General features: G+C 48.0%; 1 protein-coding gene across 1 annotated transcript in view; it reads left to right on the forward strand.

The window, feature by feature from the left end:
- LOC121005493 (alpha-2-macroglobulin-like) overlaps window positions 1-13,906 on the forward strand; it is a 70,505-nt gene that overhangs the window by 56,025 nt on the left and 574 nt on the right. Inside the window, exons 19-20 of the mRNA XM_040438262.1 lie at window positions 10,268-10,364; window positions 12,753-12,821. Of these exons, the coding sequence (XP_040294196.1) occupies window positions 10,268-10,364; window positions 12,753-12,821 (166 nt within the window). The remainder of the gene's footprint in view (window positions 1-10,267; window positions 10,365-12,752; window positions 12,822-13,906) is intronic.

The raw sequence follows: 13,906 nt of genomic DNA on the forward strand, positions 1-13,906 counted from the left end.
TACAATGTAACTTCACCGCAGAACGGCAATTAAGACGTATTCTTTTTCCTATTACTACACCCCCAAAAAAAAGAAATATAACAATCACAATTCATCGCTGAACTGCAATTATGACATATATTTTTTCCTTTTTTCCCCCCTATTAATACACCCCCCCAAAAAAATGTCAAACAATATAAAATCAACGCAGAACTGCTATTAGGACGTATGTATCTTTCCTACTAATACACCCTGTTAATTGCTGTATCACACAGAACGTGTACCCCAATAACAAGCAAGGTGTATCATATAGTGCAAACAACCTAAAAGCAGCAGTATAAGGGTCCAGTCACACGTCCGTATGTGTTTTGCGGATCCGAAAATTGCGGATCCGCAAAACACGGACACCGGCAATGTGCATTCCACATTTTGTGGACCGCACATCGCTGGCACTCTCATAGAAAATGCCTTTTCTTGTCCGCAATTGCGGACAAGAATAGGACATGTTCTATTTTTTGTGGAACGGAAGTGTGGATCCGCAAATGCGGATGCAAACAGCACATTCCGGCCCCATTGAAAATGAATGGGTCCGAACCTGTTCCACAAAATTGTGGAACGGATGCGGACCCATTTTGCGGACTTGTGAATGGCCCCTACTGCAATTTGGATCCTCAATTAGTGCAGCAAGGTGTAATAGAATCGCTCCTATTACCTAGGCTCTACACTCTCCTATTGCACCCTGTTCTCCTTTTATAGCATGGCTGATGCCTCCCTATTAGGGATGAGCGAACCCGAACTGTATAGTTCGGGTTCGTACCGAATTTTGGGGTGTCCGTCACACGGACCCGAACCCGAACATTTTCGTAAAAGTCCGAGTTCGGTGTTCGGCGCTTTCTTGGCGCTTTTTGAAAGGCTGCAAAGCAGCCAATCAACAAGCGTCATACTACTTGCCCCAAGAGGCCATCACAGCCATGCCTACTATTGGCATGGCTGTGATTGGCCAGTGCAGCATGTGACCCAGCCTCTATATAAGCTGGAGTCACGTAGCGCCGCACGTCACTCTGCTATGATCAGTGTAGGGAGAGGTTGCAGCTGCTTCTGTTAGGGCGAGATTAGGCAGGGATTTACTCAGCAAAAACACTTAATTCAGTGATCGATCTACAGCTGTGGATCATTGAACTGCTGCTATTTAATTGCTCACTGTTTTTAGGCTGCCCAGAGCGTTTTTATGTCACTTTTTTCTTGGGTGATCGGCGGCCATTTTGTGTCTTGTGGTGCGCTAGCACAAGCTGCCACCAAGTCCATTTAACCATCAATAGTGTGGTTATTTTTTTGCTATATCCTACATCAGGGGCTTGGCTGTGCTTGCTATTTTATTGAGGGGTAAAATACAATTGGCCAAAATAGCAGTACCCTAAATCTGGTGTTTCAGCTGTGGCTAGCCAATTGTAATACTGTCTGCTGTCTGCCGAAGCACAGTTTTTGTTCTGGGTTGAATACAAATCCCAACTTAGCAATCCCCTAGATATATTTTTTCTGCTGTATCAGGCCAAGTTTAAATTGATCTATAAAAGGGTATATTAGATTGAAGGTGCGGATAGTGTCATCCTCAATAACTTCACACGCTACCATGCATTTCCAAGTTTAAATAATTCTGTCCGTAAACGTATACCTGTCACCCAGCGCCTAAATAATAGGCCTAAAATTTATATTCAGCTAAATCTATGTTTATTGCTGAGGCTGGTCAATTTATTGAGTGTCCGCCAAAGGACAGTTTTTGTTCTGTGTTGAATACAATTCCCAACTTAGCAATTCCCTAAATATATTTTTTCTGCTGTATCAGGCCAAGTTTAAATTGATCCATAAAAGGGTATATTAGATTGAAGGTGCGGATAGTGTCATCCTCAATAACTTCACACGCTACCGTGCATTTCCAAGTTTAAATAATTCTGTCCGTAAACGTATACCTGTCACCCAGCGCCTAAATAATAGGCCTAAAATTTATATTCAGCTAAATCTATGTTTATTGCTGAGGCTGGTCAATTTATTTAGTGTCCGCCAAAGCACAGTTTTTGTTCTGGGTTGAATACAATTCCCAACTTAGTAATTCCCTAAATCAGTGGTTTCTGCTGTATCAGGCCTACTTTAAATCTATCCATAAAAGGGTATATTAGATTGAAGGTGCGGATAGGGTCATTCTCAATAACTTCACACACACGCTACCGTGCATTTCCAAGTCTAATTCTGTCCGTAAATGTATACCTGTCATCCAGCGCCTAAATACCAGGCCTACAATTTATATTCAGCTAAATCTGTCGTTACTGCTGTGCCTGTATTAGTGTAATACGGTACCTAAATAGATAGCCAGATAGTGTTAGGTGTCTGTAAAAAAAGGCCTGAATTTGAATTCAATACATTGGGCCAAATATTTTTTTTCTTATTGTGGTGAACAGTAACAATGAGGAAAACATCTAGTAAGGGACGCGGACGCGGACATGGTCGTGGTGGTGTTAGTGGACCCTCTGGTGCTGGGAGAGGATGTGGCCGTTCTGCCACAGCCACACGACCTAGTGAACCAACTACCTCAGGTCCCAGTAGCCACCAGAATTTACAGCGATATTTGGTGGGGCCCAATGCCGTTTTAAGGATGGTAAGGCCTGAGCAGGTACAGGCATTAGTCAATTGGGTGGCCGACAGTGGATCCAGCACGTTCACATTATCTCCGACCCAGTCTTCTGCAGAAAGCGCACAGATGGCGCCTGAAAACCAAGCCCATCAGTCTGTCACATCACCCCCATGCATATCAGGGAAACTGTCTGAGCCTCAAGTTATGCAGCAGTCTCTTATGCTGTTTGAAGACTCTGCTGGCAGGGTTTCCCAAGGGCATCCACCTAGCCCTTCCCCAGCGGTGGAAGACATAGAATGCACTGACGCACAACCACTTATGTTTCCTGATGATGAGGACATGGGAATACCACCTCAGCATGTCTCTGATGATGACGAAACACAGGTGCCAACTGCTGCGTCTTTCTGCAGTGTGCAGACTGAACAGGAGGTCAGGGATGAAGACGATGCAGGAGACGATGAGGTCCTAGACCCCACATGGAATGAAGGTCGTGCCACTGACTCTCACAGTTCGGAGGAAGAGGCAGTGGTGAGACCGAGCCAACAGCGTAGCAAAAGAGGGAGCAGTGGGCAAAAGCAGAACACCCGCCGCCAAGAGACTCCGCCTGCTACTGACCGCCGCCATCTGGGACCGAGCACCCCAAAGGCAGCTTCAAGGAGTTCCCTGGCATGGCACTTCTTCAAACAATGTGCTGACGACAAGACCCGAGTGGTTTGCACGCTGTGCCATCAGAGCCTGAAGCGAGGCATTAACGTTCTGAACCTTAGCACAACCTGCATGACCAGGCACCTGCATGCAAAGCATGAACTGCAGTGGAGTAAACACCTTAAAAACAAGGAACTCACTCAGGCTCCCCCTGCTACCTCTTTTGCTGCTGCCGCCTCGGCCTCTTCTTCCGCCTCTGGAGGAACGTTGGCACCTGCCGCCCAGCAAACAGAGGATGTACCACCAACACCACCACCACCTCCGTCACCAAGCATCTCAACCATGTCACACGGCAGCGTTCAGCTCTCCATCTCACAAACATTTGAGAGAAAGCTCAACGCCATCTGTGGCAAGGTCCACCTAACCACAGATACGTGGACCAGTAAGCACGGCCAGGGACGCTATATCTCCCTAACTGCACACTGGGTAAATGTAGTGGCGGCTGGGCTCCAGGCGAAGAGCTGTTTGGCGCACGTCCTTCCGCCGCCAAGGATCGCAGGGCATCATTCTTTGCCTCCTGTTGCCTCCTCCTCCTACTCGGCTTCCTCCTCCTCTTCTTCCATCTGCTCATCCAGTCAGCCACACACCTTCACCACCAACTTCAGCACAGCCCGGGGTAAACGTCAGCATGCCATTCTGAAACTCATATGTTTGGTGGACAGGCCCCACACCGCACAGGAGTTGTGGCGGGGTATAGAACAACAGAACGACGAGTGGTTGCTGCCGGTGAGCCTCAAGCCTGGCCTGGTGGTGTGCGATAATGGGCGAAATCTCGCTGCAGCTCTGGGACTAGCCGGTTTGACGCACATCCCTTGCCTGGCGCATGTGCTGAATTTGGTGGTGCAGAAGTTCATTCACAACTACCCCGACATGTCAGAGCTGCTGCATAAAGTGCGGGCCGTCTGTGCGTGCTTCCGGCGTTCACATCCTGCCGCTGCTCGCCTGTCTGCGCTACAGCGTAACTTCGGCCTTCCCGCTCACCGCCTCATATGCGACGTGCCCACCAGGTGGAACTCCACCTTGCAAATGCTGGACAGACTGTGCGAGCAGCAGCAGGCCATAGTGGAGTTTCAGCTGCAGCACGCACGGGTCAGTCGCACTGCGGAACAGCACCACTTCACCACCAATGACTGGGCCTACATGCGAGACCTGTGTGCCCTGTTGCGCTGTTTCGAGTACTCCACCAACATGGCCAGTGGCGATGACGCCGTTATCAGCGTTACAATACCACTTCTATGTCTCCTTGAGAAAACACTTAGGGCGATGATGGAAGAGGAGGTGGCCCAGGAGGAGGAGGAGGAGGAAGAGGGGTCATTTTTAGCACTTTCAGGCCAGTCTCTTCGAAGTGACTCAGAGGGAGGTTTTTTGCAACACCAGAGGCCAGGTACAAATGTGGCCAGCCAGGGCCCACTACTGGAGGACGAGGATGAGGAGGAGGTGGAGGAGGATGAGGATGAAGCATGTTCACAGCGGGGTGGCACCCAACGCAGCTCGGGCCCATCACTGGTGCGTGGCTGGGGGGAAACGCAGGACGATGATGATACGCCTCCCACAGAGGACAGCTTGTCCTTACCTCTGGGCAGCCTGGCACACATGAGCGACCACATGCTGCAGTGCCTGCGCAATGACAGCAGAGTTGCCCACATTTTAACGTGTGCAGACTACTGGGTTGCCACCCTGCTGGATCCCCGGTACAAAGACAATGTGCCCACCTTACTTCCTACACTGGAGCGTGATAGGAAGATGCGCGAGTACAAGCGCACATTGGTAGACGCGCTACTGAGAGCATTCCCAAATGTCACAGGGGAACAAGTGGAAGCCCAAGGCGAAGGCAGAGGAGGAGCAAGAGGTCGCCAACGCAGCTGTGTCACGGCCAGCTCCTCTGAGGGCAGGGTTAGCATGGCAGAGATGTGGAAAAGTTTTGTCAACAACCCACAGCTAACTGCACCACCACCTGATACGGAACGTGTTAGCAGGAGGCAACATTTCACTAACATGGTGGAACAGTACATGTGCACACCCCTTCACGTACTGACTGACGGTTCGGCCCCATTCAACTTCTGGATCTCCAAATTGTCCACGTGGCCAGAGCTAGCCTTTTATGCCTTGGAGGTGCTGGCCTGCCCGGCGGCCAGCGTTTTGTCTGAACGTGTATTCAGCACGGCAGGGGGCGTCATTACAGACAAACGCAGCCGCCTGTCTACAGCCAATGTGGACAAGCTGACGTTCATAAAAATGAACCAAGCATGGATCCCACAGGACCTGTCCATCCCTTGTGCAGATTAGACATTAACTACCTCCCCTTAACAATATATTATTCTACTCCAGGGCACTTCCTCATTTAATCCTTTTTTTATTTTCATTTTACCATTATATTGCGAGGCAACCCAAAGTTGAATGAACCTCTCCTCTGTCTGGGTGCCGGGGCCTAAAAATATCTGACAGTGGCCTGTTCCAGTGTTGGGTGACGTGAAGCCTGATTCTCTGCTATGACATGAAGCCTGAATCTCTGCTATGAGACCTCTCTCCTCTGTCTGGGTGCCGGCAGGGCTGGTGCCACCAGTAAGGCGACTTAGGCAGTCGCCTAGGGCGCCATGGAGCAGGGGGCGCCCGGCGCCAGTTGCGGTAAAAAAAAAAAAAAAAAAAATAATAAAAAATTGCTTATATAAGTTGGGGGCGGCCGGCGGCGCCCCTCATGCGGCGCCGCCTGAGCGGCTGAGGCTGAGCGCTTGCCGCTCTAAAGAATCCTGCTCTGTGCTGTTGTTAATGTAGCGTGGCCGAGCTCTGTTCGATCCGCGGTACAGGAGCTTTTGTTTCCTGTACCCGGCCGGACTGACAGGAATTGCTCACTTAGTGTGCACTTCCTGTCAGTCCGGTCGGGTACAGGAAACAAATGCTCCTGTACCGCGGATCGAACAGAGCTCGGCCACGCTACACTAGAGGTAGGGGTAGAATGAGTGACGGGGGGGATAATGAGTGACAAGGGGGGGGGATAATGAGTGACAAGGGGGGGGATAATGAGTGACAAGGGGGGGATAATGAGTGACAAGGGGGGGGATAATGAGTGACAAGGGGGGGATAATGAGTGACAAGGGGGGGATAATGAGTGACAAGGGGGGGGATAATGAGTGACAAGGGGGGGGATAATGAGTGACAAGGGGGGGAATAATGAGTGACAAGGGGGGGGAATAATGAGTGACAAGGGGGGGGGAATAATGAGTGACAAGGGGGGGGGAATAATGAGTGACAAGGGGGGGGAATAATGAGTGACAAGGGGGGGGGGAATAATGAGTGACAAAGGGGGGGGAATAATGAGTGACAAAGGGGGAGGAATAATGAGTGACAAGGGGGGGGGAATAATGAGTGACAAGGGGGGGAATAATGAGTGACAAGGGGGGGGAATAATGAGTGACAAGGGGGGGGAATAATGAGTGACAAGGGGGGGAATAATGAGTGACAAGGGGGGGAATAATGAGTGACAAGGGGGGGGAATAATTAGTGACAAGGGGGGGAATAATGAGTGACAAGGGGGGAGGGGGGGGGAAATAATGAGTGACATGGGGGGGAAATAATGAGTGACAAGGGGGGGGAATAATGAGTGACAAGGGGGGGGAAATAATGAGTGACAAGGGGGGGAAATAATGAGTGACATGGGGTGGAAATAATGAGTGGGGAGGGGGGGTGGAAATAATGAGTGGGGAGGGGGGGTGGAAATAATGAGTGACAAGGGAGAGGGGGGGAGAATAATGAGAGTGACAAGGGAGTCCCCAGAGCCAGACTGCAGCCAGAGTCCAGATCATCTTATTGTCCTGGTGGTAAGTAGACAATGCAATATGTTTATTATGTAATTGTTTAGTTATTAATACTACATTGGAAACTAATTTACCTCACATTTAGGGTCCATTCACACATCCGTGTGTGTTTTGCGGATCCACAAAACACGGACAGCGGCAATGTGCGTTCCGCACTTTGCGGACCGCACATTGCCGGCACTATTGCGGACAAGAATAGGACATGTTCTATTTTTTTCAGGATCGGAATTGCGGATCCGGGTCCGCAGTTCCGGATCGGGGCCGCACGTTGTATGGGCCCGCAATTCCGTTCCGCAAAAAGAGACAGCTACAAGAAGCTGGATTAACCCTAAGGGAAACATAGCAGTTCTTTTAATTTAAAAACTGAGAAAGGGGTGGAACATGATATGGGCAGATCATCTGATAAGGGGGGGGGGGGGCGTCAATTTTTATCTTGCCTAGGGCGGCAAAAATCCTTGCACCGGCCCTGGGTGCCGGGGCCTAAAGATATCTGACAGTGGCCTGTTCCAGTGTTGGGTGACATGAAGCCTGATTCTCTGCTATGACATGAAGCCTGATTCTCTGCTATGGGACCTCTCTCCTCTGTCTGGGTGCCGGGGCCTAAAAATATCTGACAGTGGCCTGTTCCAGTGTTGGGTGACATGAAGCCTGATTCTCTGCTATGGGACCTCTCTCCTCTGTCTGGGTGCCGGGGCCTAAAAATATCTGACAATGGCCTGTTCCAGTGGTGGGTGACATGAAGCATGATTCTCTGCTATGACATGAAGCCTGATTCTCTGCTATGGGACCTCTCTCCTCTGTCTGGGTGTCGGGGCCTAAAAATATCTGACAATGGCCTGTTCCAGTGGTGGGTGACATGAAGCCTGATTCTCTGCTATGACATGAAGCCTGATTCTCTGCTATGGGACCTTTCTCTTCTGTCTGGGTACCGGGGCCTAAAAATATCTGACAGTGGCCTGTTCCAGTGTTGGGTGACATGAAGCATGATTCTCTGCTATGACATGAAGCCTGATTCTCTGCTATGGGACCTTTCTCATCTGTCTGGGTGCCGGGGCCTAAAAATATCTGACAATGGCCTGTTCCAGTGGTGGGTGACATGAAGCATGATTCTCTGCTATGACATGAAGCCTGATTCTCTGCTATGGGAGCTCTCTCCTCTGTCTGGGTGCCGGGGCCTAAAAATATCTGACAGTGGCCTGTTCCAGTGTTGGGTGACATGAAGCATGATTCTCTGCTATGACATGAAGCCTGATTCTCTACTATGGGACCTCTCTCCTCTGTCTGGGTGCCGGGGCCTAAAAATATCTGACAATGGCCTGTTCCAGTGGTGGGTGACATGAAGCATGATTCTCTGCTATGACATGAAGCCTGATTCTCTGCTATGGGACCTCTCTCCTCTGTCTGGGTTCCGGGGGCTAAAAATATCTGACAATGGCCTGTTCCAGTGGTGGGTGACATGAAGTATGATTCTCTGCTATGACATGAAGCCTGATTCTCTGCTATGGGACCTCTCTCCTCTGTCTGGGTGCCGGGGCCTAAAAATATCTGACAATGGCCTGTTCCAGTGGTGGGTGACATGAAGCATGATTCTCTGCTATGACATGAAGCCTGATTCTCTGCTATGGGACCTCTCTCCTCTGTCTGGGTGCCGGGGCCTAAAAATATCTGACAGTGGCCTGTTCCAGTTTTGGGTGACATGAAGCCTGATTCTCTGCTATGACATGAAGCCTGATTCTCTGCTATGACATGAAGCCTGATTCTCTGCTATGACATGAAGCCTGATTCTCTACTATGACATGAAGCCTGATTCTCTGCAATGGGACCTCTCTCCTTTGTCTGGGTGGCGGGGTCTAAATATCTGGCCTGGGTGGCCTGTTCCAGTGGTGGGTGACATGAAGCCTGATTCTCTGCTATGGGACCTCTCTCCAATTGATATTGGTTAATTTTTATTTATTTTATTTTTATTTTTATTAATTTCCCTATCCACATTTGTTTGCAGGGGATTTAACTACATTTTGCTGCCTTTTGCAGCCCTCTAGCTCTTTCCTGGGCTGTTTTACAGCCTTTTTAGTGCCGAAAAGTTTGGGTCCCCATTGAGTTCAATGGGATTCGGGTTCGGGACGAAGTTCGGGTCGGGTTCGGATCCCGAACCCGAACATTTCCGGGAAGATCGGCCGAACTTCTCGAACGCGAATATCCAGGTGTTCGCTCAACTCTACTCCCTATCCTTTCCCTAAATCTTGAATGATCTTTCCCTGAACTTGTAAATTGTTTTTTCAGCACAACAAAGTCTTTCTTATCACTGTCCCTAGCGCCTGCTGACATCTCTCCCTGCACTAAGCACACTGGAAAATGTCAGAATCCAAGATGGCTGGCTGCTGATTGGCTGCATGCAGGGCATTGTGGGTGATCCCTCGTTCCCAGAGTTCTGTGCAGCAGCTATTTAAGGAAAAAATGCAATGCGTTACCACGAAGCGTGAGGAAATTCGGTGCAAATCGAATTTTTCCTGAAATTCGGATCGAATTTTACTTTGTCAACTTCGATTCGCTCATCTCTAATACCAACACTTCTGTTGGTAAATTTGGGTCATTTAAGTCCCATTCCAGGCAGAATCCAAACCAACTTGGATACCAATGTTCGTGTGTGGTTTACATTAGCCTCACCCATTTCAGCTGAACTCTGAAAAGGCAATTGGTCAAATTGTACATTTTCGTATTTTTATATAGAAAAAGGAGTTCATCACCAGGACCCCCTACCCCTGGCCCCGAAACAGATGCGTTGTCTGTGTCCATGGTAGATACACCACTGCATGGACAATATCTGCATGGAGAATGTCACTGAAGACTGGGGATGGTGTACATGATTAGGGATAAGCGAATCGACTTTGGATGAAACATCCAAAGTCGATTTGCATAAAAATTCATTTCAATACTGTACGGAGCGAGCACTCCGTTCAGTATTAGAATCTATTGGCTCCGAGAGTATTGAAACGAAGTTTTATGCGAATTGACTTCGGATGTTTCATCCAAAGTCGATTTGCTCATCCCTATACATGATAATTATGGAATATGATTGATCTGCCAAACTAGATATAAGTTAATGCTGATATAAGTTTATGCTTAACCAATCCTTTCCATATTTCAGTTTAAGTGATGCACGTGAAGATGAAGCTTCTAACATGGCCATCATAATTGTAAAAATGGTGTCTGGATTTGTCCCTGTAAAAAGGTCTGTAAATGCGGTAAGTTACTTACCTCCTGATATCTTGAGATGATATCACACAGGGAACTTGTTTTCTCCTCTTAAATTTGGGGATATGAAGTGACTTTAATGGTGCGTCCACACAGGATACCTATCCACAGTAAATTCCACAGCAGATTATCTGCACCACATGCACCCGGTGTAGAAGTAACCTTAAAGGGATTCTGTCACCTCCCCTAACCCAAAATCGGATTTTAAAGCAGTCATGCAGCACAGCTTACCTTGAATCGGCTGTGCTCTTCTATCTTGTAATCCGTCCAGTAGTTTATGGACGAACTCTCGCGCAGGCGCAGTACCCACTGAGGGCTGCGCCAGTGCGATTTGCTGGAGACTGAGGGAAGAGCGAGCATCGGATGTCACTGGGCTCGGCGCATGCCCAGTGACGAGGATGAAGCTCCTGCCCTCAGTCTCCTGCAGATCGCACTGGCGCAGCCCTCAGTGGGTACTGCGCCTGCGCGAGAGTTCGTTCGGCCGTGAGAGAGGGGGAGGAGAGGGATGAGAGGCTGTGGGCACTGTAAGAGGGGCGTTACTGGGCACACTAAGGGGAATAAAACGCCCCTCTGGGCACCTTCAGGGCTAATTAGCATAATCATAAAAGTCGTTTTTCTCATAAACTACTGGACGGATTACAAGATAGAAGAGCACAGCCGATTCAAGGTAAGCTGTGCTGCATGACTGCTTTAAATTCCGATTTTGGGTTAGGGGAGGTGACAGAATCCCTTTAAAGGCCATGGACACCTTCAGGAATATTATTTTATGATTGCATTTTACTCATTTTGGGCTAAAAGCATTTTTTCAGTTGGTCTTTAGTAAAAATGTTCAGCTGTTTTTGAGATACAAGGGTTAAAAAAATCAGTACTTGCAGAGAATCACTTCATAAACACTCGTCATAGCTAAACCTTTATCAAGCTGATAAGAATACGGCTTAAATGAGCGTTTATGAGTTCAGGAGATCAGAAATAAGGCTTCACGTCAGCTGATGGGACTGAGAAGCGATACTCAGAAAACAAACTGATTTTTAACCCTTGTACATCAAAAACGGCATAAATCTTTTAATAAAGACCAATTAAAATAAATGGTTTTGATTTCAAAATGAGTAAAATGAAATTATTTAAAGAAAATTCCCAAAAGATGTCCATAGCCTTTAAAGTCCACAATTAATCTTCCACATATATCCACATGAGTTGAATGCATATTTTATTCTGGGATCATAAGCCATCAATATCTGATCGTCAGGAGTCCAATACACCCCCCCCCCCCCCCCCCCCCCGATCAGCTGTTTGGAGTAGCTCTGGCGCGTGGAGGCTGGAGCCGGAACTACTCACCTCCTTCTGCTGTGTAGTGGACGCACTGATGACTGCGGCCCTGCTCCTATTCTCTTCAGGTAAAGCAGTAACCAGCTCTGTACACTACATAGCACAAGGAGCTAAGTAGTTTCCACGTGCCAGAGCTACCCCAAAACAGCCAATCGATTCCCCTCTTTGATATCCATATGTCCTAAAAGGACATAAGGACAGGGGTTATCATTTTTCTGCCTACATGCTGCAATATGTCCTATGGATCCATTCACACAACAGTATCCGTTTTGTGGTTCGCAAATTGTGGATCTGCAAAACACGGGTCCAGCACATTCTTCCCTATGTTAGAAATGCCTATTCTTCTGCACAAAATGGACAAGAAAAGGACATGTTCTATTTTTTTTTTTGTGGGGCAGCGGAACAGACATAGGCCTCCCTGCACACAATCGTTTTTTTTTCCCCGTTTACTGGCCGTTTTTTGCGTTCCGTATACGGTCCGTATACGGAACCATTCATTTCAATGGTTCCGCAAAAAAAACGGAATGTACTCCGTATGCATTCCATTTCCGTATTTCCCTTTTTCCGTTCCGTTTAAAGATAGAACATGTCCTATTATTGCCCGCAAATCATGTTCCGTGGCTCCATTCAAGTCAATGGGTCCGCAAAAAAACGGAACACATACGGAAATGCATCCGTTTGTCTTCCGTTTCCGTTCCGTTTTTTGAGGAACCATCTATTGTAAATGTTATGCCCAGCCCAATTTTATCTATGTAATTACTGTATACTGTATATGCCATACGGAAAAACGGAACGGAAAAACGGAACAGGCATGGAAACACAACGGAAACAAAAAACGTAACAACGGATCCGTGAAAAACGGACCGCAAAACACTGAAAGAGCCATACGGTCGTGTGCAGGAGGCCATACGGATGTGCACAGCACACGGTGTGCTATCCGCTCTTTTGCAGCCCCATTGAAATGAATGGATCCGCATTCGGATCAGATGCGGACCGAAAATACGGTAGTGTGAATGGACCCTAAAGTTCATTTTCTCGTTTTCATCTCCCAGCTCTTAGCCAACAGCGTGGTGAAGAAGGTGAAAAGCAGCCCGGCTGACGTGACGATCTATCTGGAAAAGGTAAATGCATCTAATGTAAATAATGAGAGAGATTTCTCAAAACTGGGGTAACGGAAAACTGGCTTAGTTGCCCATAGCAACCAATCAGATTCCACCTTTCATTTTTCAGAGCCGCTTTGGAAAATGAAAGGAGGAATCTGATTGGTTGCTATGGGCAACTCAGCCAGTTCTACTTTACACCAGTTTTGATAAATTTCCCCCAATAAAGCTGCTTTTCCTCTAAAATCATAATGGAGTCTCAAATATTAACTAGTTTGAAATTTGGTAAGAAATGTTTTGATGGAGTTCTCTGCTTGCTGTCAGTAAATGGAGACATTCAGAGGCTGAAAACCTGATAATGTGCTGCTGTTATGAATGCCCCATTCACTTGGTGCACTCACTCTTGTACAGCGCCCTGTATCTGTGTGATCAGGACAAAACCTGGCCGTACACATTAGGCGGGAGATTTATTAAAGACGGGCATTTTACACCGATCTTTCCAATCTCCCTCTCTGCCGGCGGATGCGACTAATTTATGATGAGGTGCCGACCTTGTCATATATTATACACATCTTCGGCTGTCCATCTGCCACAGTGAAATCGGGCATAAATGAAGATAAAAGTGGCAAACCCACTGGCCCCGCCCACTTCCTGCCCCGCAATGCCCCCTTTTCAGAAAGTGGCGAGGGCAGCACAGAAAATTCTAAAAGTCCCAAACTTTTTTTCCACCACTTTTCTGGATCACACAGACGATGAATCTCTCCTTGGGTGTCTATCGCCCTAACACTCCAATTTCGGTAGGATCGGCCAAGCATTTAAAGGGCATCTGTCAGCAGTTTTGTAGCAATGAAACTGGCTGATCTTTTAGGCTAGGTCTACACGACGACATGTGTCGCGCGACAGATAGGGCACAAGTGCACTGCAACATTTGTCGCGTGACATTTTGTTGCACCAATGTCGTGCGACAATTTTTATAATGGCAGTCTATGGTGTCGCACTGCAACATGTGGCATGCTGCGACTGCGTCGCGACAGTCGCAGAAAAATTCATCTCGAATTGATTTTTTGCGACTGTCGTATCGCAGTCGCAGCATGTTGCATGTTGCA

The sequence above is a fragment of the Bufo bufo genome, chromosome 6 (genome assembly GCF_905171765.1).
Source record: "Bufo bufo chromosome 6, aBufBuf1.1, whole genome shotgun sequence".
In the NCBI taxonomy this organism is placed as follows: Eukaryota; Metazoa; Chordata; class Amphibia; order Anura; family Bufonidae; genus Bufo; species Bufo bufo.